At 38.9% G+C, this 26,686-nt stretch overlaps 1 protein-coding gene across 1 annotated transcript in view; it reads right to left on the reverse strand.

Annotated features, from left to right (window-relative positions):
• apbb3 (amyloid beta (A4) precursor protein-binding, family B, member 3) overlaps positions 1-26,686 on the reverse strand; it is a 53,589-nt gene that overhangs the window by 1,030 nt on the left and 25,873 nt on the right. The window contains exons 5-12 of the mRNA XM_021469236.3: positions 21,059-21,205; positions 18,454-18,581; positions 10,194-10,308; positions 7,453-7,540; positions 6,043-6,126; positions 3,548-3,663; positions 1,125-1,304; positions 1-1,002 (exon numbers count right to left, since the gene is read on the reverse strand). The exon at positions 1-1,002 is cut by the window's left edge and continues 1,030 nt beyond it. Coding sequence (XP_021324911.1) covers positions 778-1,002; positions 1,125-1,304; positions 3,548-3,663; positions 6,043-6,126; positions 7,453-7,540; positions 10,194-10,308; positions 18,454-18,581; positions 21,059-21,205 — 1,083 coding nt within the window. The 3' untranslated portion in view covers positions 1-777. The remainder of the gene's footprint in view (positions 1,003-1,124; positions 1,305-3,547; positions 3,664-6,042; positions 6,127-7,452; positions 7,541-10,193; positions 10,309-18,453; positions 18,582-21,058; positions 21,206-26,686) is intronic.

Consider the following 26,686-nt stretch of genomic DNA (forward strand, 5'->3'; position numbering starts at 1 on the left):
AGAAGTATAAATGCACAGCCATGCGCGTTGCCTGCGCCGTGAGTTACGCCGGTCACTTGACGCAGAAGTATAAATCAGGCTTAATGTGCTAAAATATGTGTACCCTGGCAAGGTTTTGATGGAAGCATTCAAACTTATTTAAATTAACTGCAGTAACAGGTTAGTCACACCATCGTTCGTTTTAATCAAAGGAAAACCTGCCAAGTGTGAACACACCCTGAAAAATCCCCACAGCTAATACTACAGACTCATGATTTATCTGGAACAAACAGATGAGCAAAACGATACAAGGATTGTTTGCACTGCCAGACGCAGATGAACGCCAAAATCACCTGTTAATAGGAGCCCTCTAATACTACACGACCTGCCAAACACAGACTGACTGGGGGTTACTATAGAATGTGTTTGCTGGCATGAGTCTGGGTCTGTCTGTGCAGTGTGAACTAGACTGATTACACAAGTCAGATTTGAGGTCAAGAACTGTTGTAGAACAGCAGAGCGTCTGGGGTTCTGTCAGTCTTGGAATGTGAGAGCACAGCACCTCAACGTCATTAAAACACTGTTCTGCACACCTACATTCAGATTTGTCAATCCTCAAAAACACACTTATTAAGGGCAATAAGGTGGGTTTTTAGTGAGGTCATACTGGGGAAATTAAGTTGGATTAAAAAATGCCAAAGGCAAAGGATACTCTTATTTTTAAGCCTTCTTAACCTTCATGTTCATTTCTTCCGTCTCTACATCTCCTCCCCATCACAGTGCACACAGACGCTGTTGTTAGGGAGTGGATACCGCAGAGTGTTTATTCCGAAATGTCTCAAAAAATGCCAGCATGCCCTTCTTCACACTGGGAGAGGTCATTTTGGAGGCTGTGTGTCCTTGATATCGTGGTGGGAAACTGGAGCCATCCATGGAGTTGGCTCGTTTGACTTTGGAGCCTGCCCTCCATATCTTGGGCCTCACAGGAGGAGTCTGTGCCACCAAACATTTCTGGTACTGAACCTGAAGAGGGCGACAGACATTTACAACAGAAAGATATACCACGGAATCCCACAGTATCATGAAACTGTAACCTTTTACCAGTTCTGTAGTGTGGAAGTCAAATAAATGTAGTATCAGCTCACCATGCATGCAGCCTGGACTGCCTCAGAGATGATCCCGGCATCGGGCTCACACCAAAACACATGGCATTCAAAGCGCTGGGTTCCAGCATCTACTATGACTGCAAAAGTGTGCGTGTCATGACCCACACCTAGGAAAGTCAAGTAGCGTACTTGAGATTCCCAGAATGGGTCGTCTCCATCCTGAAACAAAGCAAGAGGGAAAGAAGAAGTGGAAAACAGACATGATTATATTCAGAAATGAAAACTAGTCATACTGTTTCTGCACAGTTTGTTTGCTAGTCATAGTAATATGCATCTTTTCGTTATGCTTTACTAAATTGTGTTCATGCAGTGGACTTAAATTTCATTTTGAATGGAATTAGATCATGAATTATCTAAAATAGTGTTAATAATATATTCTTGACTCTTATTTTTTTTAAAGGACCAAATCTATGTGTGGCGACGCAGTGGCGCAGTAGGTAGTGCTGTCGCCTCACAGCAAGAAGGTCGCTGGGTTGCTGGTTCAAACCTCGGCTCGGCTCGACTCGAGTTGGTGTTTCTGTGTGGAGTTTGCATGTTCTGCCTGCAATCGCGTGGGTTTCCTCCTGGTGCTCCGGTTTCCCCCACAGTCCAAAGACATGCGGTACAGGTGAATTGGGTTGGCTAAATTGTCCGTAGTGTATGAGTGTGTTAATGAATGAGTGTGTGGATGGTTCCCAGAGATGGGTTGCGGCTGGAAGGGCATCCGTTGCATAAAAACGTACTGGATAAGTTGGCGGTTCCTTCTGCTGTGGCGACGCCTGATTAATAAAGGGACTAAGCCAACAAGAAAATGACTGAATGAAATCTATGTGCGCCAGGGCTACCTTTTTTATGACTTAACACTAATGTGCTAAACTATGTGCACCCTGGCTACTTTGCTGATAGCTCATCAAGGATCTACCAATGGATCTAATCTCACTATATTCATTAAATGTGCTATTTAATAATATTGTCTCTATCTAACGACATATTCCCCGACTTCCCCGGTCTTTTGAATCTATGACCTGTTCTCAGGTAACATGTTTTGGCTGAGCACAAAGATAAGTTAATATAATAAATTAATGTAACCACGTACACTGATTCCTCATATTGACTGATTGCTTACCTTTATTTTCTATATAGTATAAACCAGGGTTTTTCAAAGTCTAAGACAGTGGGCCTCCCTTTTGACACAACTTATCCATTGGCGCCCCCCTCCTCCCAAACACGCACGCACACACACACACACACATATACATATATACAGTATATATAAAGACACAGACAGATGTCAGACTGTTAACTCACTTTTATCATCATTTGCATGAAAGTGCAATTATTTACAGAGTAATAACAAGTATTTTAATATAACGTTTTTAAAACTAGGATGATGAATAGAACAGATCCAAGAACTGTCCATCCCAGTCAAAACAGTCGAAGTTTAGCGGGTCTCATGCTGTCATTAGCCAAAATATCTTGACAAACCACACATAAAGGTCGTGGTTCATCAGCTGGTCCTGTCCACGTAAATCCTAAACTCAAAGACTGATCATCATATAGTCGTCTTTTGGGTTTAAGCCCTGAACTTGAAGGCTTTGATTCGGGGGGTCTAAGAAACCGATCCATTGTATTAGCAGGCATATACCTGTATTGGCGGTCTTGCCAACAGAAGCGAATTCACAGCTATGGCCTTCTGGGTAAAAAAGGTTTTCTTATTTTTGACGTATTCTTTTTTTTTTAGCTTTATTTAATTAAAACATTTAAAAATAATAAAAAATACATATAATAATTAAACATTATTTAATATTTTTCCCGCGCCTCCCCTGACATGCTCTGGCGCCCCCCAGGGGAGGCGCGCCTCACACTTTGAAAACCCCTGGTATAAACCTATCGTACGTTATACTTTTATAATGGCCATTATTGATTATTAAAAATGATATTCAGAGTTATGAATTGAGTTATGAATTGTTTGATTAGAGTTAGAGCTAAACTGTGCAGGACACTGGCCCTCCAGGACCGAGTTTGCTACCCTTGGGCTAGGACATTGGATAGGACATTTCAGCCTGTGTGCCCAACAGAGTTTCATGACAGAACTTTGGATTAAGTTAGACAGTAGGTGAGAGTAGATTATTTGCAGTTGTTTTTAATTGCTCCTGACTGTTTACACTATGAAATTAATCTGATGTGATGCATCTTTAACTAACCTTTGAAATTTGGCCTGTTCAAAACATTTTAAACTGTTTGCACCAGTATCTTGTGTTTTCAGCTTATGACAACTTACATGAAAACATTTATTCAAAAATATGAATATTGCAAAAATATTAATGCTACACATTCAAAGGAGTATTAGTATTAGAGGCACAGTATGCAATACAAATGAAGGGCAGTGAAAAGCCTCAATATCACTTGCTATATATTCTTACCTCTCCTCTCCATAAAGACAGAACTGTATCAGACACATGGATGACTATTGGCTCCCACTCATCTCTGTCTCTGGAGTGCATGATGCTCTCAATAGCTCTGTTCAACACTTCCATTCCTGCCACACAATAATCACAAACCCACACAATATGTCAACTCCAGGACCATATTTTTGACATTGTAAGCATGCATTCCTCATCTGGAATTCACTCTTTACAGTGCATCCGGAAATTATTCATAGTGATTCACTTTTTCCACGTTTTTTTTTTTATGTTAGAGCCTTATTTCAAAATGGGTTCAATTCATTTATTTCCTCGAAATTCTACACGCAATACCCCTTGATGACAATATGAAAAAATATTTTTTGAAATTGTTGCAAATTTATTAAAAATAAAAAACCTGAAAAATCACATATACTTAAGTATCAACAGCCTTCGCTTAATACTTTGTTGATGCACCTTTGGCAGCAATTAAAGCCTAAAGTCTTTTTAATTATGATGCTACAAGCTTGGCACACCTGCCTTTGGGAATTTTTGCCCATTCCTCTTTGCAGTTCCTCTCAAGCTCTATTAGGTTGGATGGGAAGCGACGGTGTACAGCCATTTTCAGATCTCTCCAGAGATGTTCAATAGGATATAGATCTGGGCTCTGGCTGGGCTACTCAAGGACATTCACCGAGTTGTGAAGCCACTCCATTGATATTTTGGGTCACTGTCCTGCTGAAAGATGAACAGTCGTCCCAGTCTGAGGTCAAGAGCACTCTGGAGCAGGTTTTCATTCAGGATGTCTCTGTACATTGCTGCATTCATCTTTCCCTCTATCCTGACTAGTCTTCCAGTTCCTGCTGCTGAAAAACATCCCCACAGCATGATGCTGCCACCACCATGCTTCACTGTAGGGATGGTATTAGCCTGGTGATGAGCAGTGCCTGGTTTTCTCCAAACGTAACGCCTGGCATTCACTCAAAGCGTTCAGTTTTAGTCTCATCAGACCAGAGAATTTTGTGTCTTATGGTCTGAGAATCCTTCAGATGCCTTTTGGCAAATTTCAGGTGGGGAGTGGCTTCTGTCTGGCCAATCTACCATACAGGCCTGATTGGTGGATTGCTGCACAGATGGTTATCCTTGTGTAAGGTTCTCCTCTCTCCACAGAAGGAGCTCAGACAGAGTGAACATCAGGTTATTGATCACCTACCTGACTAAGGCCCTTCTCCACTGATCACTTTGCTTAGATGGCCGGCCCGCTCTAGGGAGAGTCCTGGTGGCTTCAAGCATCTTCCACTTACGGATAATGGAGACCACTGTGCTCATTTGGGACTTTCAGAGCGGCAGAAATTTTTCTGTAACCTTCCCCAGCCTTGTACCTCGAGACAATCTTGTCTTGGAGGTGTACAGACAATTCCTTTGACTCCATGCTTGGTTTGTGCTTTGCCATGCACTGTCAACCCTGGGACCTTATATAGACAGGTGTATGCCATTTTAAATCAAGTCCAATCAACTGAATTTACCACAGGTGAACTCCAATTAGGCTGCTAAAACATCTCAAGAATGATCAGTGGAAACAGAATGGACCTGAGCTCAATTTAGCGATTTACAGCAAAGGCTGAGAATACTGATGTACATGTGATTTTTCAGCTTTTTTATTTTGAATAAATTTGCAACAATTTAAAAAAATCTTTTTCACATTGTCATCAAGGGGTATTGTGTGTAGAATTTTGGGGAAATAAATAAATTCAATTCATTTTGGAATAAGGCTGTAACATAAAAAAATGTGGAAAAAGTGAAGTGCTATGTGTTTTTAGCACAGATCTGGTTTTGGCTTTGGTACTGACTATGTCACCAGCTCGGTCCCTGTGATTCCCCTCACTGGCCAGCAGAGGTCTCTCTCACTGGACTTTTAAGCACTACATCCCCCAGAAGCCCCGTGTCTGTCACTGATTGCGATGCACCTGACTCTCATCACATGCACACACATAAGCAGCATTTACGCTCACATCTTTGCAAAGTCTTGTTTGCCCAGTGAACATTACCGAGCGTTTTTCCTTGTATCCTGTTTGATCTCCTGTTACTGACCCGGACTGCTCTCAACCTTATTCTCCTCGCTGCTTGCCCCGACCCTCAGCTTTCCTCTCCGTTACTGAATTCCGCTGCCAGCCCTGACCTACGCCTGTTTCAACGATCAAAGAGTGTTTACTGCTAGCCTTTCAACTCCTTATGCCTGATCTTCATGTGAGTGTCTCTAACAGCACTTGGTGTGTGTTCCTAATTCACTTGTGTTTAATAAACATACTGCAGATGGATCCCCCTGTGTCAGCCTCCTCGTTACAGACTAATCTAATGTACGTACGTAAATGCCTTATTGTACAACATCTCATAGACAGTATCAATTTAAAAGAGAGCTGTGTGAGGAGTGTACGCATTTTGAGCACCATACTCACACAGATAGTGTTAAAGAGGTTTATTACTCAAGATCTCTGAATAGCCCAAATCCTACTCACCCATCGCTCTGGATACTGGCAAGTTTCCAATGTACTCCACCTCAAACTTCTGCACCCTTTGCCTCACTGCTTCCAAGAAGTCGACTGGAAAGCACATATCAAACATTCTCAAAGACTACAATTTAGAGTACTGTCAACCTGACACTTATGTTTAAAGGGTCACGAAACACCAAAACACATTTTTTTTGAGCTGTTTACAGTCGTATATGTGTCCCACACTGCTAAAAACACTATTAGGACACCTATATTTCACTAAAAAGTGTAAATTGGTTGTTTTTGCGTTATTTCAAGCAAATTCGTACTTCCGGTTTGAAACAAATTTTTGAAGCTGCGTCACGGCCATGACATAATAGCGTGTATTCCAGCCTGCAGACTGGAAGTCTGTGCCAGAGTGTGTCTTATTACGTCCCAGAGTGTGCTGCATTAATGCATGAGTAAGGCTTGGTTCAAACCAATCAGCGCCCTCTATTGTGCAACTTCATTACTATTCATTACTGTCACAGTGTTTAGACGACAGAGACGCCACGTTGTGTTGGCAAAACAAGCATAAAGTGTTGCTTTTATAGTTTGCTGCAGTTAAGTTTTGTTTTCATTTTCTCTCTGTGAGAGCTCAGCTGGAGTCACGTGTGGATTAACAGTGTACGCGACGCTCGACAACAATAACTTACGTGTCTAAGGAGGATTATTGTTTACCTTTCTGACTTTCTATTGTTTAGAGCTGTTCTCATCTGCAAACGCTGAGATCCGGATTCGCTTGTAGTCTTCTCTTAATAAAGACGCGGCTCTAATTGCTGGTGATTGTCCTGTCTCTACAGATTTGGTAAGTGAGCGACCAGTGCTCTTTGTTTATTCAGTTTGTTCGTATCGAACTATTGCACAGAGTGTAAACATGTTAGCACCACAACCAAACTTTAACCTCGTGTAGGATTTTCAACGCATTTTGTGACCGGAATAACACACTAACACACTAACTTCTGACACTACCTACCAGCATTTCTGGGAAATGCTGACTTTTTTTTCTAAATACACGCTTAGAGCAGTTTCTTGAATCAAATATCTCGTTTGTCGCGAGGGGCATGAATGAATTCCCTGAATGAAAGAGCCAAACTGCAGTTAAAGTCCACTATTTAATAATTTGGCAAATAATTCGACTACAGATGTCCATGTAAACACAGTCACTTTCTCCCCTGTGTGTGTGTATTTTGACTCTGAAACTCAGCGCGTGCCCAAATAGACACTCCCACACCATGCCTCTTTAGTTCTTCCGACACTCCCCCCTAAACAAAGCTGGACACGCCCACTTTTCTGACTTTTTCCAAAGTAGAGGTGTGAAAACACCCTGCTGAATTGAGGGTTTTTTTTATGGCCCCTTAAGAGATACTACTCTAAAAAAGATTGCAGGTGTCATACCTTGACGGGGCAAGTCCTCTGGAGAGATGCTCTCCATGGTGAGAGAGCGGGCCATAGACGGCTGCAATGCTGCCTTTTCGGTCATAATCTGCTCAAACACACCAATCACAATCAAGAATTGACTAATGCACAGTGGAGTCTTTAAAATATGTACATTTATGAGCACAGAATTCTGATTTTGCTAATATTAAACCCTCCTGTTGTTTTAAAATTCTGGAGACACCATTCTCTGTTCAGGTCAAAAATGACCCGACTTCATATGTTTTTTGAATGTCCACTTATCAGTACATTTTGGGAGAAGGTATTTCAAACTATTTCAGAATTGTGTGAGATGTTCATTCCCAAACACCCTAATATCTGTTAATTGAATGATGATTATGATCTAAACCTAAACACTTTCCAACGCAGGATATTTCATACTGCACTAACTGCAGCCAAGAAGGTTATATTTAAAATATGGCATGAACCCTCATTCCCAGCGGGTAAAATGTGGCTTATTGAACTAAAAAATATTGCACTGTTAGAACGTTCCACTGCAACAATTAACAGAGCTAAACCCCTCCCATACAATCAAAGCATGGTCTGATTTTATTGAGAAAATTTCTTATATAATAGCTAGTTAATTCTCACCCCAGAGCTTTTCTTTTTCTATGTATTGTTATTCATTTATTATTTTATTGTCTTTATTTTACTATTATTATTATTTGTAATTTTTCTTTATGTATTTTCATTTAATGCAAACCCTGGCTTGTATATAAATGTTGCTAGCTATGTTTGCTGGTTTTGTTCTGCAATAAATAAATAATCATAAAAAAAACAAAAAATGACCCGACTTCACTAAACCTTTCAAATTAAGCATCTGAAGCAATCCTCAGATCAATTTTGCATGAAGAAACAACCTCATCTGTAAATGTTTAGGTGTTCCCTCGTGCGTGTGGAGTATTTCATCAATGTTTAATCTATGTTTAAAGAGTTCACACTTAGCTGATGATTGGTAATAAGCTAGATTGGCATGCTGTCCCGGGAGAGAGTCCCGAGCTCATGAGAGCCTCGAGCCCGGGGCTCCCTCCCGTTGCAGGGCGAGAGGGGAATTTGAGCTCGGGTAGATCTCGAGAACCCCCCCCTCCTGCTGCGTGAGGGTTACTAAGGTGATGCGTTGCTGACAGAATTGAATCGAATTTGGTGCTAATTTGGTTTAGTCAATTTACTTAAGTGTCATGTTTTTGGGAGTGTGGGAGGAAACCGGAGGACCCGGGGAAAACCCACGCAAGCACGGGGAGAACATGAACTCCACACGAAAATGCTGACCGTTTGGGTAGGTGCCCGAACTGGAGGCATTTTTCTGTGAGGCCGCAGTGCTAGCCACTGGGCCGCCGTGCTGCCCTGTAGACAAAAGAGGAGGAGAAGGGGTGGAAGGGGGGATTCTTCAAGACGAAGATGACTAAAGGTAAGGTGTTTGGTTATTTATACTTTGTTAGCAATAGTCTGATTGGTGGTTCGTACATTAGCTTGACTCGGGGCCTAAACTTCACTTTTACTAAAGTAAAAGGTATATTTTTCATGCAAAAAGTATTTGCATGAGTGTAAGGTTTTTATCAAGACGGTATTCATAAAAGTTAAAGCAGCAGATTCTTATTGTGTGTACCCTAAATGTGTACAGACTTTATGAAAATATGAAATGATTAATTTTGTCTAATGTTGGGGTCATTTTAAAAAAAGTCACCAACCTTTAAGGTTAAAAAAACCAACCCAAGCTCATTCTGAAAACGTAGTCCCACGGATGTTTCTGGAGACAGCGGAATACGTCCCGGGGTAACGTACAACCGCGTTTTTTTTTTTCAAGCGAACGCTGTGGGGCGGTGTGACGCTGTTCCCTTTCGCGCTTGCCTTACCTTCTTGTGGAGGGCTTCCCCGCTGCAAACCGTTTGTTCACTCAGCTCACAGATGCAGAGAGGAGTCGACCTAGGCGACCGGTTTCGAGTCCGGGGAAAATCTGTTCCAGCAATCAGGTTAGACGAAAACAGAATCCCAAAAATTAAGTGATGGAGTTTCGTGACAGGGTGAGAACGCAGCGAAATCCGAAAACGCGGTAGAAAAAAAAAAAATCGGGGCTTTTATTTTTTTGAACGGCTTTTGTAAACTGTCGCTCGGGTTTAGGGAAGCAAGCGGGCGGGCGGGTTGATCGGTAAAATTGGTTGGGTTCGGGGAAGGAGGAGGGCGGGTCGGCCGACAGGTTTGTGCCAGCGAGAGGCGTACAACAGCAGCCGCTCACGGATTCGCGAAAACAAAAACTGCAGCCGTACGTACCCGCCGGGACGTATTCCGCGGTCTCCAGAAACGTCCGCGGGACTACGTTTCCACAATGAGCCCCGGGTTGGAAAAAACACTGGGTTTTTTGGTCTGCTGTTAAAATGGTGCCTGAGTAGTTTTTCAAACAGGACCTTTTGATTAAAAGTTGACCGAAAAATGTAAATATACTCAACCTGTAAGAGTTTCTATATTCTGTTGAACAGAAAAGAAGATATTTTGATGAACATTTGCAACCAGACAGTTGATACCCATTGACTTCCATTGTAGGAAACAAATACTATGGAAATGATTAAAATATCTTCTTTTGTGTTCAACAGAAAAAAGAAACCCATTTGGATCAATTTGAGGGTTTCACAGTAGAATTGTCATTTTGGGGTGAACTACACTCCTTTACTATTGGCATCAGGTGTAATAGGAGTGTCTGCTCTTACCTTTGAGCACATCTCATGCAAGGCAGAGGCAATGGTCTTGGCTGGAGCGTTGCAGCGGAACACGTGGCACTTGAGCATGCAGGTGTCTTTATCACTTGCCACGAAGGCAAAGTCCCTAAAGAGGTCCAAGAGACGGAAGTAAATACTTATCTCAGAGACATTAATGGTTGTTGTAGCAATCTGAAAGATTCTAATGTCCATATTTAAAAAGAGAAATTAAAATATACATATATTATCAATAATGATGTTATAGTCATGAACAAGATGTTGAAAAACAGAGTTCACACAAAATTATTTATGTGTTGTTAATTTACTCGCACGTAGGCCATCCAAGTGGCGGGTTACCGTTTTTCTGTTTTCTTTACTAAAACACTGAATATTTTCTTTTTCTTTTAAGAGGCAAGACCCCCATATAGGTGTAAAACAAGCTCCTGAACGATATACAGTATTGAGGTCTTGTGAAGCACAATGACCAGACTTGTGGGAGAAACCGGAGCACCCAGAGGAAACCCACACGAACACGGGGAGAACATGCAAAAACCACACAGAAATGCTGACCCAGCCGAGGCTTGAACCAGTGACCTTCTTGCTGTGAGGCCACAGCGATACCCACTGCGCATGACCACCGCATCACCCTTTAAAGTCTAATAAAGTTTAAAAGTGGTTCAGATTCTTGCACAGACTGATTTTGAATTAAAATCATTCTTTAGTGTCCAATTAAAGAAAAGCAAAATAGAATACACCTAGAACTTGGATGACCTGAGCATTAATAAACAAACAGCAGATTTTCATTTTTTAGGTGATCTGTCTCTGTAAGAGCTTTTTTCTCAGTTTTAATAAAATATATATTTTGACTTCAGTGCCACACAATCCATAAGAAACCAATCTAATATGCTCAATTACTGTTATTATTAATAATATTATCTATTATCAAATATGGTTGTGTTGCTTATGATTTCTATGAAAACTGATTTTTTTTACCCTGATGTTTTTTTTTCTTAACAAAGAACATTATTTGAAATATAAGTAATTTCTAACATTATATAAATATACATTTTACTGTCGCTTTTATGAATTTAAATAATCCTTTCCCAAAAGTATGTATGACATAAATTTGAAAAAGGTATATGAATGAATATTTAATATATTATATTAAATCAATATATTAACAAAATTAAAATCCTATCTATCTGGTTGTCTATTCCTCCGTCCTTCCTTCCATCCATCCATCCATCCTTCCATCCATCCATCCATCCATCCATCAGTCCGTCCATCCATCCATTCTTCTTCCTCCTATTCATCCGTCTGTCCATTCTTCCATCCATCTGTTGGTCTGTCTGTCCATCTGTCCATCTCTCCGTCCATCCATCCATCCGTCGGTCTGTCTGTCCATCAGTCCGTCCATCCATCCATCCATTCGTCTGTCTATTTGTCTGTCCATCTGTCTGTCCATCCATCCATCCATCTGTTGGTCTGTCTGTCCATCTGTCCATCTCTCCGTCCATCCATCTATTCTATCTGTTGGTCTGTCTGTCCATCTGTCCATCTCTCCGTCCATCCATCCGTCCGTCGGTCTGTCTGTGTGTCCGTCTGTCTGTGTGTCCGTCCGTCCGTCCATCCATCCATCCATCCATCCGTCTGTCTGTCTGTCCATCTGTCCGTCCATCCATCCATCCATCCATCCATCCATCCATCAATACGTTCATACGTCCTTCCGTCTGTCCATCTATTTTTCCATCCATCAATCAATCTGTCTGTCTCTCCATCCGTCCGTCCGTCCATCCATTCATTCACCCATCCATCCATCCATCTGTCCGTCCATCCATCCATCCATCCATCCATCCATCGGTCTGTCTGTCCATCCGTCCATCCATCCATCCATCCATCCATTCATCCATCGGTCTGTCTGTCCATCTGTCCATCAGTCCGTCCATCCATCCATTCGTCTGTGTATTTGTTTGTCCATCCGTCTGTCCATTCTTCCATCCATCTGTTGGTCTGTCTGCCCATCTGTCCATCTCTCCGTCCATCCATCCATACGTCTGTCTGTCTGTCCATCTGTCCGTCCATCCATCCGTCCATCCATCCATTCATCCATCTGTCCGTCCTTCCATCCATCCATCCATCCATCCATCCATCCATCGGTCTGTCTGTCCGTCTGTCTGTCTGTCCGTCCATCCATCCATCCATCCATCCATCCATCCATCCATCCATCCATCTAGCATGATAAGTCAGTTGGCCTCAGTAGTGAACAGCCCTTCTAAGAACAGAACTGTGTAAAGCTCAAATAAAAATAGGACAAAAACCACAGCAAGCAGGAAATGTCATTGACCAGTTGGGTATTACTGGGTAATACTACACCCCCTCTAATTTCTCAACTTGACTGGTTCTTTACTAAATCTTTTTACATGGATACTGACGGTATGTGCCACTATCGGATGTCTGTGTTCTATAAATACAGATCGATCTGAATTTCTGAGCAAGATGATTTTGCGATGCAATGCAGCAGTGGGGGCCTTGATTCTTCAGCAACTAACTAATGCCGCATACTGTCTCCATCAAAGAGAATACTTGATTCATGAATATTACATTGGAGAAATATAGAGCAGTGGTGCTTCATACAGCGCATGGCACGAGCTCACACAGCATACTGATGCTGGAGAAACCCAGCGCTCTCTTACGCTCAATTATTGAGGGAAAACATGCAAGTCAAAAGGAATAACCAATGAGTTTATCTGGTTAGCAAAAAGAGAGAGATGGAAACAGGCATTGTGTGAAAACAGAGTCATTGTACGAGTCCTCAGAGTCTGTGATGAAGGAGCACAGGGTTCCACAATTACAGAGATCAAAATTAGACATTGATTTTTACACTTTTGAACCAATTTTATTTTATTTATTTTTTAGAAATACTGTAATTTTCATAGTTTAAATTTGAAATACAGCTTTTCTCAGTGGCTTTGGTGCATTTCTCACAACACTATTTACATTTGCAGAACAGTTAATGCATTTATCAAAACAATTATTCATTTGTGCACATCATAGTAGCAGTGTCTCATTCCTTCCAACAAATTGCAAATGCTTTTGGACATGCATCAATTGCTTTCATACAACTCTCTTCTGTTTTATAAACATTATCATTTGCTTATGTCATGTCAGTCAAAATTAACGTTTTGTAAATGCTAAATAGTCATTCCATATAAAACTAATCTTTACATACAAAAATGTTGAACTAGTTATCAAAATCTGTCAAGGACATTTTATAAACAATTTTTGATCTTTTTTCTTGAAAATGTTTTCTAAAATTAACAATTTCATGAATGATTTACAGAACTATGTATGTTGTAGGTTCAGTTTCAATATGTACAGCAATATTGTTTAGAGTTGTGCACAGCTCTACCCAAAAGAAGCTTATGTTTGTTATATAATTGTTATATATTATAATACATACATATATATATATATATATATATACATACATATATATATATATATATATATATATATATATATATATATATATATATATATATATATATATATATATATATATATATAAATGTTATATAATTGTATTTATTATTTTGCACAATGCTGTGAATAAATTAGAATTGTAAAGAGCATCAGCAGTAAAAATGTGAAACATACATATTCAGTGTCTTGTACTCAGATTCCTCACTAAATGTCACTAAATGACAGTGATGTCTAACTTTACTGTAGTTTTCAAATGGCTGTGCAAATATAGTACTGTCTTGAGCATTTTCAGGAAGTGTCACCAAAATCTGACTTTTTTTGCATTGGATAAAAAATGTACAAAGTAACTGTCATAATGAAAACATGACAGCCATTTGATTATCTTCTGTCAGGACTTTTTATCTTGATGACACTGACACTTTCATTGACATCAATACTTGCTTTTGAGGAATTGGCTATCCATTTTGAGCAAGTAACACGCTTTTGCAGGTTATCAGCTAGGTTTTGCAGTTTGTACTAATTGTTTTGAGTTGTTGTAATGTGTATTTATATAGCCAAAATGCTAACTGTTAGCATAATATCTTTAAAAACAAAGTTTCTCCTCTGCCATTCAAAGCCACGCCTTGTGAAATCATGAACGTGCACCATAAATATGATAGTAGATAATAGGGAGCGCAGATGTACAAATCTACATTTGTTGACAGACAGTTTGGGCTACTAATCAGAATTTTGGAAATTGTCTGCTGGATAATTTTTTTGGATGAAAATTTTTTAGTTTTATGCTTTACCCAGAATATTGAAATACATATCAATACATTTACTTTGATCATTACTATTGGAATGTGAAGAGACTTTCAACCAGCACAACAAAAAGTGTTTCTGAAGACAAACATCTACTGCACCTTTAACAACAAAAATGCAAAGATTAACCCCCCCCCCAAAAAATGGACGAGATCAAACTTTCTAAACTCCTGCTTTTAGCAATATCTCATTTATACCAGTTTCAAACAGGTCTAAAATGTCACAGCTACTGCAGCTCCGATTGGCTATCATGGCATTTATTATTTATTTTATTTTTTATTTGTTCGTTTATTGTTTGTTTGAACAAGGCACGTTTGAACAACAACAACAAGTGTTTCTAGAGACATGCAGGGCACAGCAGGGTTACACTTTATTTTAATGATCCCCTTTAGACATTTATTACAAAATACACAATCTGAAATGACAGTAGCAAAGTGAAAGGAAACATGGGTGCTAAGTAAAGCTACGTAATGGAGCACGATGGAACCCAGACATCACGAAACATGTTTGCTCTAGCTCTAATTGAAAAAAGAAAAAGGTGCAGTTATTACCTGTCTCTGTTTTCACGAGTGGTGGTTTTTAAAAAGAAAAAGAAAACAAAGGTTAAGTATTGTAAAAATAGCGCAAAGAAGCGAGATTTTTGAAAGATTGTGTACAAAAAATATTTTATAAAAAGTGCACATGGAGTGTTTATTACAGAAGAAATGTGAAGAGAAGAAATATACAGCTGAGGTCAGAATTATTAGCCCCCCTGAATTAGTAGGTCCCCCTGTTTATTTTCCCCCAATTTCCATTTAACAGAGAGAAGATTTTTTTCAGCACATTTATAAACATAATAGTTTTAATAACTCATTTCTAATAACTGATTTATTTTATCTTTGCCATGATGAGAGTAAATAATATTTGACTAGATATTTTTCAAGACACTTCTATACAGCTTAAAATGACATTTAAACTAGGTTAATTAGGTTAACTAGGCAGGTTAGGGTAATTAGGCAAGTTATTGTATAACGATGGTTTGTTCTGTAGATTATCAAAAAAAAATATAGCTAATGATTTTGAGCTTAAAATGGCTTTTAAAATATTAAAAACCGCTTTTATTGTAGCCGAAATAAAACACATTTCTTCTTTCCCTAGAAGAAAAAATATTCTCAGACATACTGTGAAAATTTCCTTGCTCTGTTTAACATAATTTGGGACATAAAAAAAAATCAAAATCAAAGGGAGGCTAATAATCTTGACTTCAACTGTAGATGCAAGCTGAATGTAATGTTTAAGGTTAATCAAAATGAAACAAAAATGACTATAGCTCATGTTTATGTTAAATTTAATCAGAATTTACAGTGCTTTTGACTCATTTAAGTAGGCCTTAACACGAAGTAAGAGTTACATTTTTACAACTTCATAATTACCACTATCACCTACATAATACCACATCTACTGGCTAAATTGTACTCATATGTCATTTATAATGAAATCTGTATGTTATGTATTTCAGTAAACAAATACAAATAATTATGCTTCAAAGCATGACAAAAGATTACTAAAAAAAATGATTGAATGCATTTTAATGACCATACATTCAACATGACATTCAACAGTTTTAAGTGTGTTAAAACATTGTTATTACAGTATACTCCATTTAAGTACACTTTTAAATGAACATGATCTCCAGATACTTATTAATGCATTTAAGTGCACTTTTATTTTATAATTTTATTTTTTTTTACAAAATGAGCTACTTTACCCAGCAGCCAGCTTTAAACCCAATAACAACTTACAGCAAACATTTTTATTAGAGACAAACTCATCATTATCAGGGACTCTTTGTTTACAGTGTTTACAATTGTTTTGCCACAAATTTCAGAACTCTGGTGTCAATTTTCAAAACTCTAGACACGAAATTCACAACCATTGCCAAAATGTTTTGATTTTGCAAAACTCTTAACTCTTTTTACAAATGCTTGGATACAGTACACACAAGTCAAAGATACTTTGTTCATTGAACTAAGATCACCAATTCAATATAATACATTTAAACATCAAATTGATCCCATTTCAAAATGCATCTCAAACATTACATATGAAATAAATGTGTATTCATTTACTTAACATGATGTTATTATCATCTGATACAAGCACTCAAAATAATAAATAACTGTTGCATTACTCTTGATGCGTAGAAACTGATGTACAATATTACATGTTTATAGATGATGAAAGTTTTAGGATAGTTACCACAGAAGATGACACAACTGAACAACATTATCTATAAATTTCATCTTTATTCATCCTTATTCCATATTTATGGTTCCTTTGTGCCATGTTGTTACGATAACCAGCGATCGTTCTTCACAGATCGCTGGTTCTCACACAACAAACCATGGACTGCACTTCTGCCTTTTCCTGGACTACATATACATACATACTCTCTGGTCACACTCACATGCTCACTCATCGAGGCTGCGTCCGAAACCGCATACTTCCATACTATATAGTACGCTAAAATCAGTATTTATAGAATTTATAGAATTCGAAAAACAGTATGCGAGAAGTACCTGGATGACTTACTACTTCCGGCGAGATTCTAGAGTGCGCATCCCATGCATGCTGCGCTATCCCATGATGCCCCGCGAGCGAATTCATGAATGGGAGTAAAGCGACGTAAATTACGCAGGCAGGTCACGTGACCATGACAATATGGCGGATGTAGTACGTCTGAATTCCATTCATATTTTTCACGTTCATACTGTATAGAACGTACTTTTCTAACGGCCGAGTAGTACGTTTAAATTCAAATGCAGTACCTACTGAGTAGTAGGCGGTTTCGGACGCAGCCCTAGACTGATTACATTCTCACCACCTGAGAGTCAGAGACTGATTGCACTTAAGCTACTCATTCACCCATCCAGATTGCCGGGTCTTGTTAATCTGTTGATGACATGACAACGCGTTCTCCTAGTCTTGTCTTCCCGTATCTTGATCTTAGTCTTGCTTATCCTTGTTATCCTGTTTAGCCGCCTGCCTAACGACCTATTGCTTGTTTATACGACTACGATTCTGGACTGCCTGTTTATGGCCGTTTGCACCTGATTTGACCATTGCTTGCCTGACGCTGAATAAACCTGCATATTGGATCTTACCTCCAGTTGTTTGTGTCATCCCCCGACGTAACACATGTACCACTTTTACAGACAGTTTTATTTTGACAAATTATTGACTATTATAACATTTTTTGTGCAGTATGTGTAATCCAGTTGTAATTTGCATGTGTTGCCATATATCATGCCTATATCAGCTTTCTTTTTGGGGACGGGAAGTGAGAAAAAAATACATTTACATTTAATAAACATACATTATGATGGAATAAAACTAGTTCAGTGTATTCACTGTCTGTACTGTTCCCTCTACACTTATGTATAGACCATAATGAAACCTGTATCATATATTTTAAACAAACAATATTTAATGATTGTTAAAAATCGTTTATTGAAACGATGTGCATTTGTGATCGAAAGCTGTGATCCTGTAGTATTTGTATGATAAAAGGATTATGTGAACCAATGATCCTGCAAATGCAAGACTTCTTTAAAGAAATGAATGCAGCATGCTGAGTTTTGAACACTGCAGAGTGTGTGTTAAAAGTAGTGATTGTTTAGAGTAGACATCAGGGTTCTGAAATTTGTGGCAAAACAATAAAAACTGTAACTGGAAAACCCCAACTCAACTCAAAACAGCTATACTAAGTTTCACTTCAGCCGTACATTTAAAAAGATCTCTGTTGTCAAAGACCTGCGACTGCTAGTCACTGAAAATATGACTGAACTGAAGGGCTTGGTGGCTTTTTATCATTTAGCGAGCTCATTCGCTTTCTGTTAAGTTGTAGTCATTGGTGACTCTGAGGAAATGCTAATTCAATCTATGTGTGACAGCACTGAAACTGACATAAAAAATTTAGGCTCAAAAATAACAACAAATCTCAGTCTACCTGCCGTTGTTGCAGCCCACTCCCCATACGCGGATGTTGATTATGGGCTGACAGTGGATGAGGCTTTGGTCCACAGGGTCCATTAGGCTGAGAGTGTCCTTCTTAAGGACCATCATCATATCCTGACCCTACACTCACACACACACATACACACACACACACACACACACACACACCTTAAATTACCATGACCTTCTGTTGTGCTTCTGTTAGCTAGGTTATCTTCGCTAATCCGAGACTGATACTTTTTAGTATTATTCATTCATTCATTCATTCATTCTCTTGTCGGCTTAATCCCTTTATTTATCCGGGGTCGCCACAGTGGAATGAACTGCCAACTTATCCAGCAAGTTTTTACGCAGCGGATGCCCTTCCAGCCACAACCCATCCCTGGGATACATCCACACACACACTCATACACTACGGACAATTTAGCCAACCCAATTCACCTGTACCGCATGTCTTTGGACTGTGGGGGAAACCGGAGCACCCGGAGGAAACCCACGCGAATGCAGGGAGAACATGCAAACTCCACACAGAAACGCCAACTGAGCCAAGGATTGAACAAGCGACCCAGCGACCTTCTTGCTGTGAGGCGACAGCACTACCTACTGCGCCACTGCCTCGCCTGTAATTGTTTATTTGTTTTATATTGTTATCAGTCATGCTATACACATTGAACCAAGTCAATGTTGAGGAATACTGTTAACACCATTGTTGATGACCATGTTTACCACAGTTTTTCTTAGTTGTTTACACACAATTACTTGTATTACAGACACAATTTCTACAACGTGTAACTGATTCATCAACCCCCTGAACCAATTCTGCTAAACTACAAGCACAATTCCTGCTTTACACTCAAATTGCAGGTTTACAACACACTTTTTTCCAAAACACTACACACAATTCTCTGCATTTTACACAATTTTCATGCAGAAAATCTTTTGTTTTCACAAGGAACACACTGTCTGTCAAAATTGTAAAGTCAGTTGCCCTACTTAGCATACTAACTTCTCACATGAGTTTAGAAATCAGAGCTCATCTGGATCATAACTGGTTCACTGCCCACTCACAATTTTTAGTGATTCATCTACCTCCATATTCTCCATTCCTCAAACCCATTGAGGAATTGTTTTTCTGCCTGGAGATGGAAAGTGTATGACTGAAATGCACACACACATGGTTACCCCTTCTCCAAGCTATAGCAGTTGATGCTTTTCATGGCTGGATTCGCCATGCAGGATGACATTTTCCCTGCTGCTTGGCCAGACCAAAACAGAAAAGAGGATGCAGTATAGCTGTTTTTTTTTTTTTTTTAACAGTTTTTTCCAATTGTTTACACACATTTTCTGTAAGCAGGTCTCATATTGTCAGAACTCTACACACAAATCACAAAACACTCACACATAGGGCAAAACTCTTCAATTCTTCTGCAAAATGAAACTCTACGTTCAAAACGATGTGATTTCTTCTCAAAATGGTCTTTTGTTTTCAAATGAGACCTGCTTACAGAAAATGTGTGTAAACAATTGGAAAAATTGAGTTTAAGTAAAAAAAAAAAAAAAATGTGTTAGTTTACTCAAAAGTTCTACGGAAAAGTTTCTAGTGTATTACTAGCCCCTTTCACACAGTGATACCGGTAAATATCTGGAAAATTTCTGGAACGACTTTACCGGTATATTCAAAAAAGCGCTGTTCACACAGGCGAGGACGTTACGGAAATTTTCCTGAAAAGAGCATTCACACATCCATTCCAAAATACCGGTAAATTCTGACATCATTCACCACAAATGAGCTTTAAACGGCTGCGCTTGTATTTGTAAACATTTGACTAAATTACAAACTCTGTGGATGATCAATATTGTGAACAACTTTCGCAGGATCACTTTCGCATGTCGAGATGTTCATAATATGTGCGTGTGCAGGCGCTCACAGGCTGTTTCACAGGCACACACAAAGCTTGAAGGTAAACAAACAACGGCTTATCATAAGCATCTCATCGATGATTATTTACACAGTTGGCATTAAGAAGAACATATAAACTTGATCTGACTAACTTCTAGCAGCTAAATGTGTCTGGAAAAATATTCAAAGGCTTTTATTCTCATAAACCGCGCGGACGTAAATGCGTCTGACTGTTGTTATTGGCTAAAGCAGACGTCTCACGTCAGCACGTTCTAGACGTGCACGCGCTTATTACGGCAATCTTCCGTCTGCATTCACACAGCGCAGCATTCCGGCAAATTGCCGGTAATGTTACAACTTCTCTTTCTGGAAAATAGCCAGAACGAATTTACCGGTATTTTCAAAAAGGACCTGTTCACACATACAGACCTTTCCGGAAAATTGCCGGTAATTTTCCGGAAAGGTCTGTATGTGTGAAAGGGGTCAATGTGTCTCAATTCTAAATATAACCTAGTGGTAACACAGCAAAATGTCTATAGCATAATTGTTTTGTGCTATTGCAATGTTAGAATGCTAGTATTGCGGTTATACTAGCCTGAATGTATTAAAGGACCTCTAAGGACATTGGGTGGGTCCAAGCATAAGCACATCTCATCTATTGTGAGTCATGTGTATTATGAGCGCCGGCTGTCCTCACCTCTCCCCAGGCTCCCTCTGCATCGCGGCCCTCTGCTTTACTGTGGGACAGCTGCTGGATGCAGTTGTTAACTGCCAGACTGCTCTTGCCCGGGGTTAGTTCCTCCTCGGGGATCTCAACCCAGCCCAGCGAGCGCACAGCAAAACACTGAAAGACAAATAGAAATTTTCGCCTACATGTACTCACGCTTTAAAGTCATGATTTTAAAACATTAATTCACAAGGAGGAATAGTCATGTTATGATAGTCACAACTGTGACATTTGAAGCCTCGGTCACACTTTACAATAAGGTTCATTAGTTAATGTTAAGTAATGCATTTTCTAACATGAACAAACAATGAACAAAACATTTACTACTGTATTTGTTCATCTTATTAAACGTTAGTTAATGAAAATACAGTTGTTCATTGTTAGTTCATGTTAACTCATGATGCATTAACTAATGTTCACAAGCATGGACTTGGATGTTAATAATGCATTAGTAAATGTTCAGTTATGATTAATAAATGCTGTACATGTGTTGTTCATGATTAGTTCATGTTAGTAAATGCATTAACTAATGAACCTTATTGTAAAGTGTTACCGAAGCCTCAAAATTGATATACACCAAAATGAACAAGAAGTTGCATATACAATCAGCACTGAGAGTCGCAATTACAAAAAAAATTTTTTTAATTAATTAATTGTGAAAAGTCCCAAATTTGCTAGCATAATTACAAGAAGTGACAAAACAATTACAATGAAATTCCTATTGTAATTTTGGTCACAATTGTGAATTAGAAAGCCTCGACTGTGAAATATGTAGTAAAAAAATTAAGCTGCAGTTACTTTGAATAAAGTCACAATTCTAAGATTTAGACACAACTCACAAATACAAAAAATAAAATCATACTGTGATATTTAGGGCTCTATTTTGACGGTCCATGCTCAGAGCGCAAAACGCAGGGCGCAAACGCTTTCAGGGCGTGTCAGAACGCATTTTTGCTAATTTAAGGACGGGAAAATCTGCCTTGCGCCGTGGCGCATGGTCTAAAAAGTTTGAGTTTATTTTCTTAATGAGTTATAGGTGTGTTTTGAGAATAAACCAATTAGAGTCTCATCTCCCATTCCCTTTAAGAGCCAGCTGCGTCGCGCCATAAGCGCATTGCTATTAGCATGACGTAAAGTAAGTTCACTTTCGCTTTTGCTCTCGTGGGTAGGGAAACCTTACCGCACAGACATCAATTAGCCTATAAATAATTAATTTTGTTTTTTAAGTGCAAATATTCGTATATAAATGAATAAATGAACAATAATAACAAAGTGTGGTCAAAATACTGAGTTATTTCCAAATACACCTGCTGTGCCCCATATGGTCTAAAACCTGACAGGTAGACAAAAGCTTGTTTTTAATAAAACAAATATAAATATGGATATAATAAATAATTCTGCTAATAATAATAACATTATACAAAAGCAAATTGAATGAACTGAAAAAGCCTCCCGAGATGAAGAAAGTATGAAGGCAGTGGTTTTTCAATTATTATTATTATTACATGTATAGGCTAGAAATTAATATGTTTTGTAATATCTTAATCATCTATCTATCTATCTATCTATCTATCTATCTATCTATCTATCTATCTATCTATCTATCTATCTATCTATCTATCTATCTATCTATCTATCTATCTATCTATCTATCTATCTATCTATCTATCTATATATATATATATATATATACATATATATCCTATATATATCCTTATTATATATATCTTTAAAATATTATATCTTTTTCATATGTAAAGATATTTGCGTATTGCTCTACATCTTGTGTGTAGTGTGTAAGACAGGCGCACTAGACAATAGACCGACTTTGTTCTGGTCTAAAGATCAGACTATTTACAGTTTCTCAAAAAAGCAACGTGCCAAAACACGCCTGCTTTTTTAGACCAGAACGCCTATGGGCGCACATTTGAGCGCAAATGCATTTGCTATTTAAACAGTGTGGCGCAACACCTCAAAATGACCCTTGCGCCAAGCTTAAAGTAGCAAAAGACTATTGCGCCGCACCTTGCGCCACATTGCGCCGGGTGTATGATAGGGCCCTTAAAGTCCAAAATGCGACATAGGTCACAAAATCACATGGAATACAGTGACAATCACAAGAATTGTTTTTGAAGCTATAACGATGAAATTAAGTCAAATTATAAGCTCAGATAAACCTTCTAATATTTTAAAAAACCTAATTAAAAAAAATTATTTAATTATTAACTGATGATATTAAAAATTAATTATTCATTTTCTTGTCGGCTTAGTCCCTTTATTAATCCGGGGTCACCACAGCGGAATGAACCGCCAACTTATCCAGCAAGTTTTTACACAGTGGATGCCCTTCCAGCCACAACCCATCTATGGGAAACATCCATACACACATTCACACACACACACTAATACACTACGGACAATTTAGCCTACCCAATTCACCTGAACCACATTTCTTTGGACTGTGGGGGAAACCGGAGCACCCAGAGGAAACCCACGCGAACTCCACACAGAAATGCCAACTGAGCCGAGGATCGAACCAGCAACCCAGCGACCTTCTTACTGTGAGGCGACAGCACTACCTACTGCGCCACTGCTTCGCCCTTTTGTTTGTATGTGTTTTTAGAGAATTTTTCAATTAGCTTCACTTATCATGAAACACTGAAGTATAATATTCAACCTCTTGATTGTAAATGAAATAAACATTTGCATCAAACATCAATTCTCTGTATTATCTGCAATCAGTTATTTAAAACACATGTCTGTTCTTATGTTATGGTCAATTCTTTTACATCAGTTATAAAAAGGCATAACCATCTGTAAAGCATTGCTAAAAAAACATTTTACTTCCTATAGTTGATGTCAATTACTCCGGCGGGAAACTGTGGAAGGCATTGCGCATGTGATTATTCTTCTCTCATACAACTCTTTGGCAATTCTATTTAATTTATTATTCTACTCTCGCACAAAAGGTTTCGGATTTACTCCATTACTTTTTAAAAACAAAAATACGATGATCCATAGAATTCTGTTTTAGACTTGATGTGGTAGCTGGTTTGAGGTTAGCATCTTGAGCTAAAACACAAAATAGTGGAAAATGTCAACTTTGTTATTGTTAATTCTGTTAGTGGTTTAAAATGTTTAACATTAAGTTGAACAACAACAGAAGCAAATTTAAGCATTTTTGCTATATTTTATGTAATAATGGATTCAGTTTCTTGTAAATTACACATTTGTTGTGTGTCGTTTTAGTTTAGGGATAATGAAAGATGCTTGATATGCACAGTACCTGCAATTCTAGAAGCTGAAATTCTCTATATATTCTGAAATGTTAAGATCTCACTATAACAAATCCTTAACATTATCACTACTCTATTCGGAAAAATACATTTGGCATTAAGATTTTACTGACATTGAGGACAGCATTGATTTTATTACAGTGGAGGATGTTTTACATTATCAGCCATTAGTATCTCTCATAACGATTATTTCTTCAGCTTTCATCAAATAGAACTCTCATGTTAAAAAGACAAGCCCACTGAAGCATCCTGGGGTTAAGTGTCTTCCTAAAACTCATCAAGATGGCTCACTCCTACCGGGAATCATACCAGCAAGCATCTGTTTACCTTCTGTCTGGTGACTGATGGAAGTCAGAATGTTTTGTACTGAGAATATACTGTATCCATGACCTTGCCTTGTATCATTTTACACAGACTCAATAAAGCAGTCTTAAAACTGCATCTCCTGTGTTTTCAGAGGTCATTGGGTTGTTGCTAAAAGGATACAGCGCTGGATGGAAGGTTTATTATTTATATCAATTATTAACCCTTATTTGGCCCATGAAAAAAAATCACATTCAAGTTTCCAGACATTTACAGAGCAATTACATAAGGAAATTATATATACAAAAACTATATATACATTTTTAACAGATTTGTAGAACAACCAAATCAATACAGCTTTTTGTGTGTTTTCAGAATTAAAAGCAAATATAATTTTATGCCCCTGAGGAAAAGTGAACATTTAAAAAAAAAAATAAGGAAATATCCTGACCCTATGGGTCGATTAAGGGTTTAATTACCAATTGCATTGTGGTTTATTAACATCTAACTCCAACCCAACCCTAAACATACCCCTCACAGTAATGTAAACAATAATAATTATACCTTGTCACAAAATTATGCTATACTGATGTGCACATAGGAGTGACACAAAGGCTCAGTGGTTAGCACTTTCACCTCACATTAAGGGCCCTATCATACACCCAGCGCAGTGTGGCGCAAGGCGCGGCGCAATAGTCTTTTGCTAGTTTCAGCTTGGCGCATGAGTCATTTTGAGGCGTTGTGCTACGCTGTTTAAATAGCAAATGCAGTAGCACTCATTTGTGCGCCCATAGACGTTCTGGTCTAAAAAGCTGGGTGGTCTATCCCACATACCTGTATAAGGTTTTATTAGTTGGACCTGGACCCTACTCTGGGTTCTAGTATCCTAGCATGACAAGGAGAACTCATTGTACCGTAGAGTTCCCTGGAGGGAACGTCTCAGGTTACGAATGTAACCATGGTTCCCTTAAGGGAACGAGATGCTGTGTCGCTTTGCCATACTTTTCATGCCTGTTGCGCTCCGTTCGAGAGGTATAAGCTGAAGTTCATTGTGTGCATGGTGCTTTTGTACCTTTGGTCTGAGGTCACACGCACGTTACGTGTTACGTTACGTGGATTGATTTCACCTGTGCTTCAGAAGGTTGTAAGCGAGGAATGGTATCACATTGTCTCTCCTAAAGGAGATGCAGCATCTCGTTCCCTTAAGTGAACCATAATTACATTCGGAATCTGAGACGGTTTCACTCCACTTGTAAACACATCAATCTGCTTTTTGTTAGCTTATTATAGGTGAACGTACAGTATTAATGTGATGTGTCTACACATGTGTCTCACATTTTAAATGTATAGTCCATAAATGGCAAATAATTGAACTTACACTTAACAAAAAAATTGCACTGATATAAGCTATTTTTTTATTTGTATAAGCTGGAATCATTTTCACACTGTAATGCTACATTTTTTAAAAGGATTATGTTTTACTTATACCTTTAATAGTATTTAGAACAGATATTTTTACTTTACTTGGACTACGTTTTTCGACAAGTAATGATACAGTACTCTCTCCACCAACCCAAGCTCATTCTGGAAACGTAGCCCTGCGGACGTTTCTGGAGACCGCGATTTATGTGGCCGGAGGTACGTACAGACGCTTTTAGTTTTTTTCGAGCGAACGCTGCGGGGCGGTGTGGCGCCGCTCCGCTCCTCCTCTTCGCGCTCGCCGGCCGACGGCTCGCCTCCGAGTGGAGGGCTTTCCAGATGCAACCAGTTTGTCCGCTTAGCTCACAGCGTTGCGTCGGCGGAGCGGAGGCCCCAGAGGAGGAGGAGGAGCCGGCCGCGGGGACGACGACCGGGATCGAGTCCGGGGAACAGCGATTCCGGAAATCAGGTAAGACGAAAAACAGAATCGGAAAAATAAGGGCAAGAACGTGGCCGGAACCGAAAACGCCGTCGAAATCGAAGACGAGGGCTTTTGTGAACCGTCGCTCAGGTTTAGGGA

This window comes from Danio rerio, chromosome 21, assembly GCF_049306965.1.
Source record: "Danio rerio strain Tuebingen ecotype United States chromosome 21, GRCz12tu, whole genome shotgun sequence".
In the NCBI taxonomy this organism is placed as follows: Eukaryota; Metazoa; Chordata; class Actinopteri; order Cypriniformes; family Danionidae; genus Danio; species Danio rerio.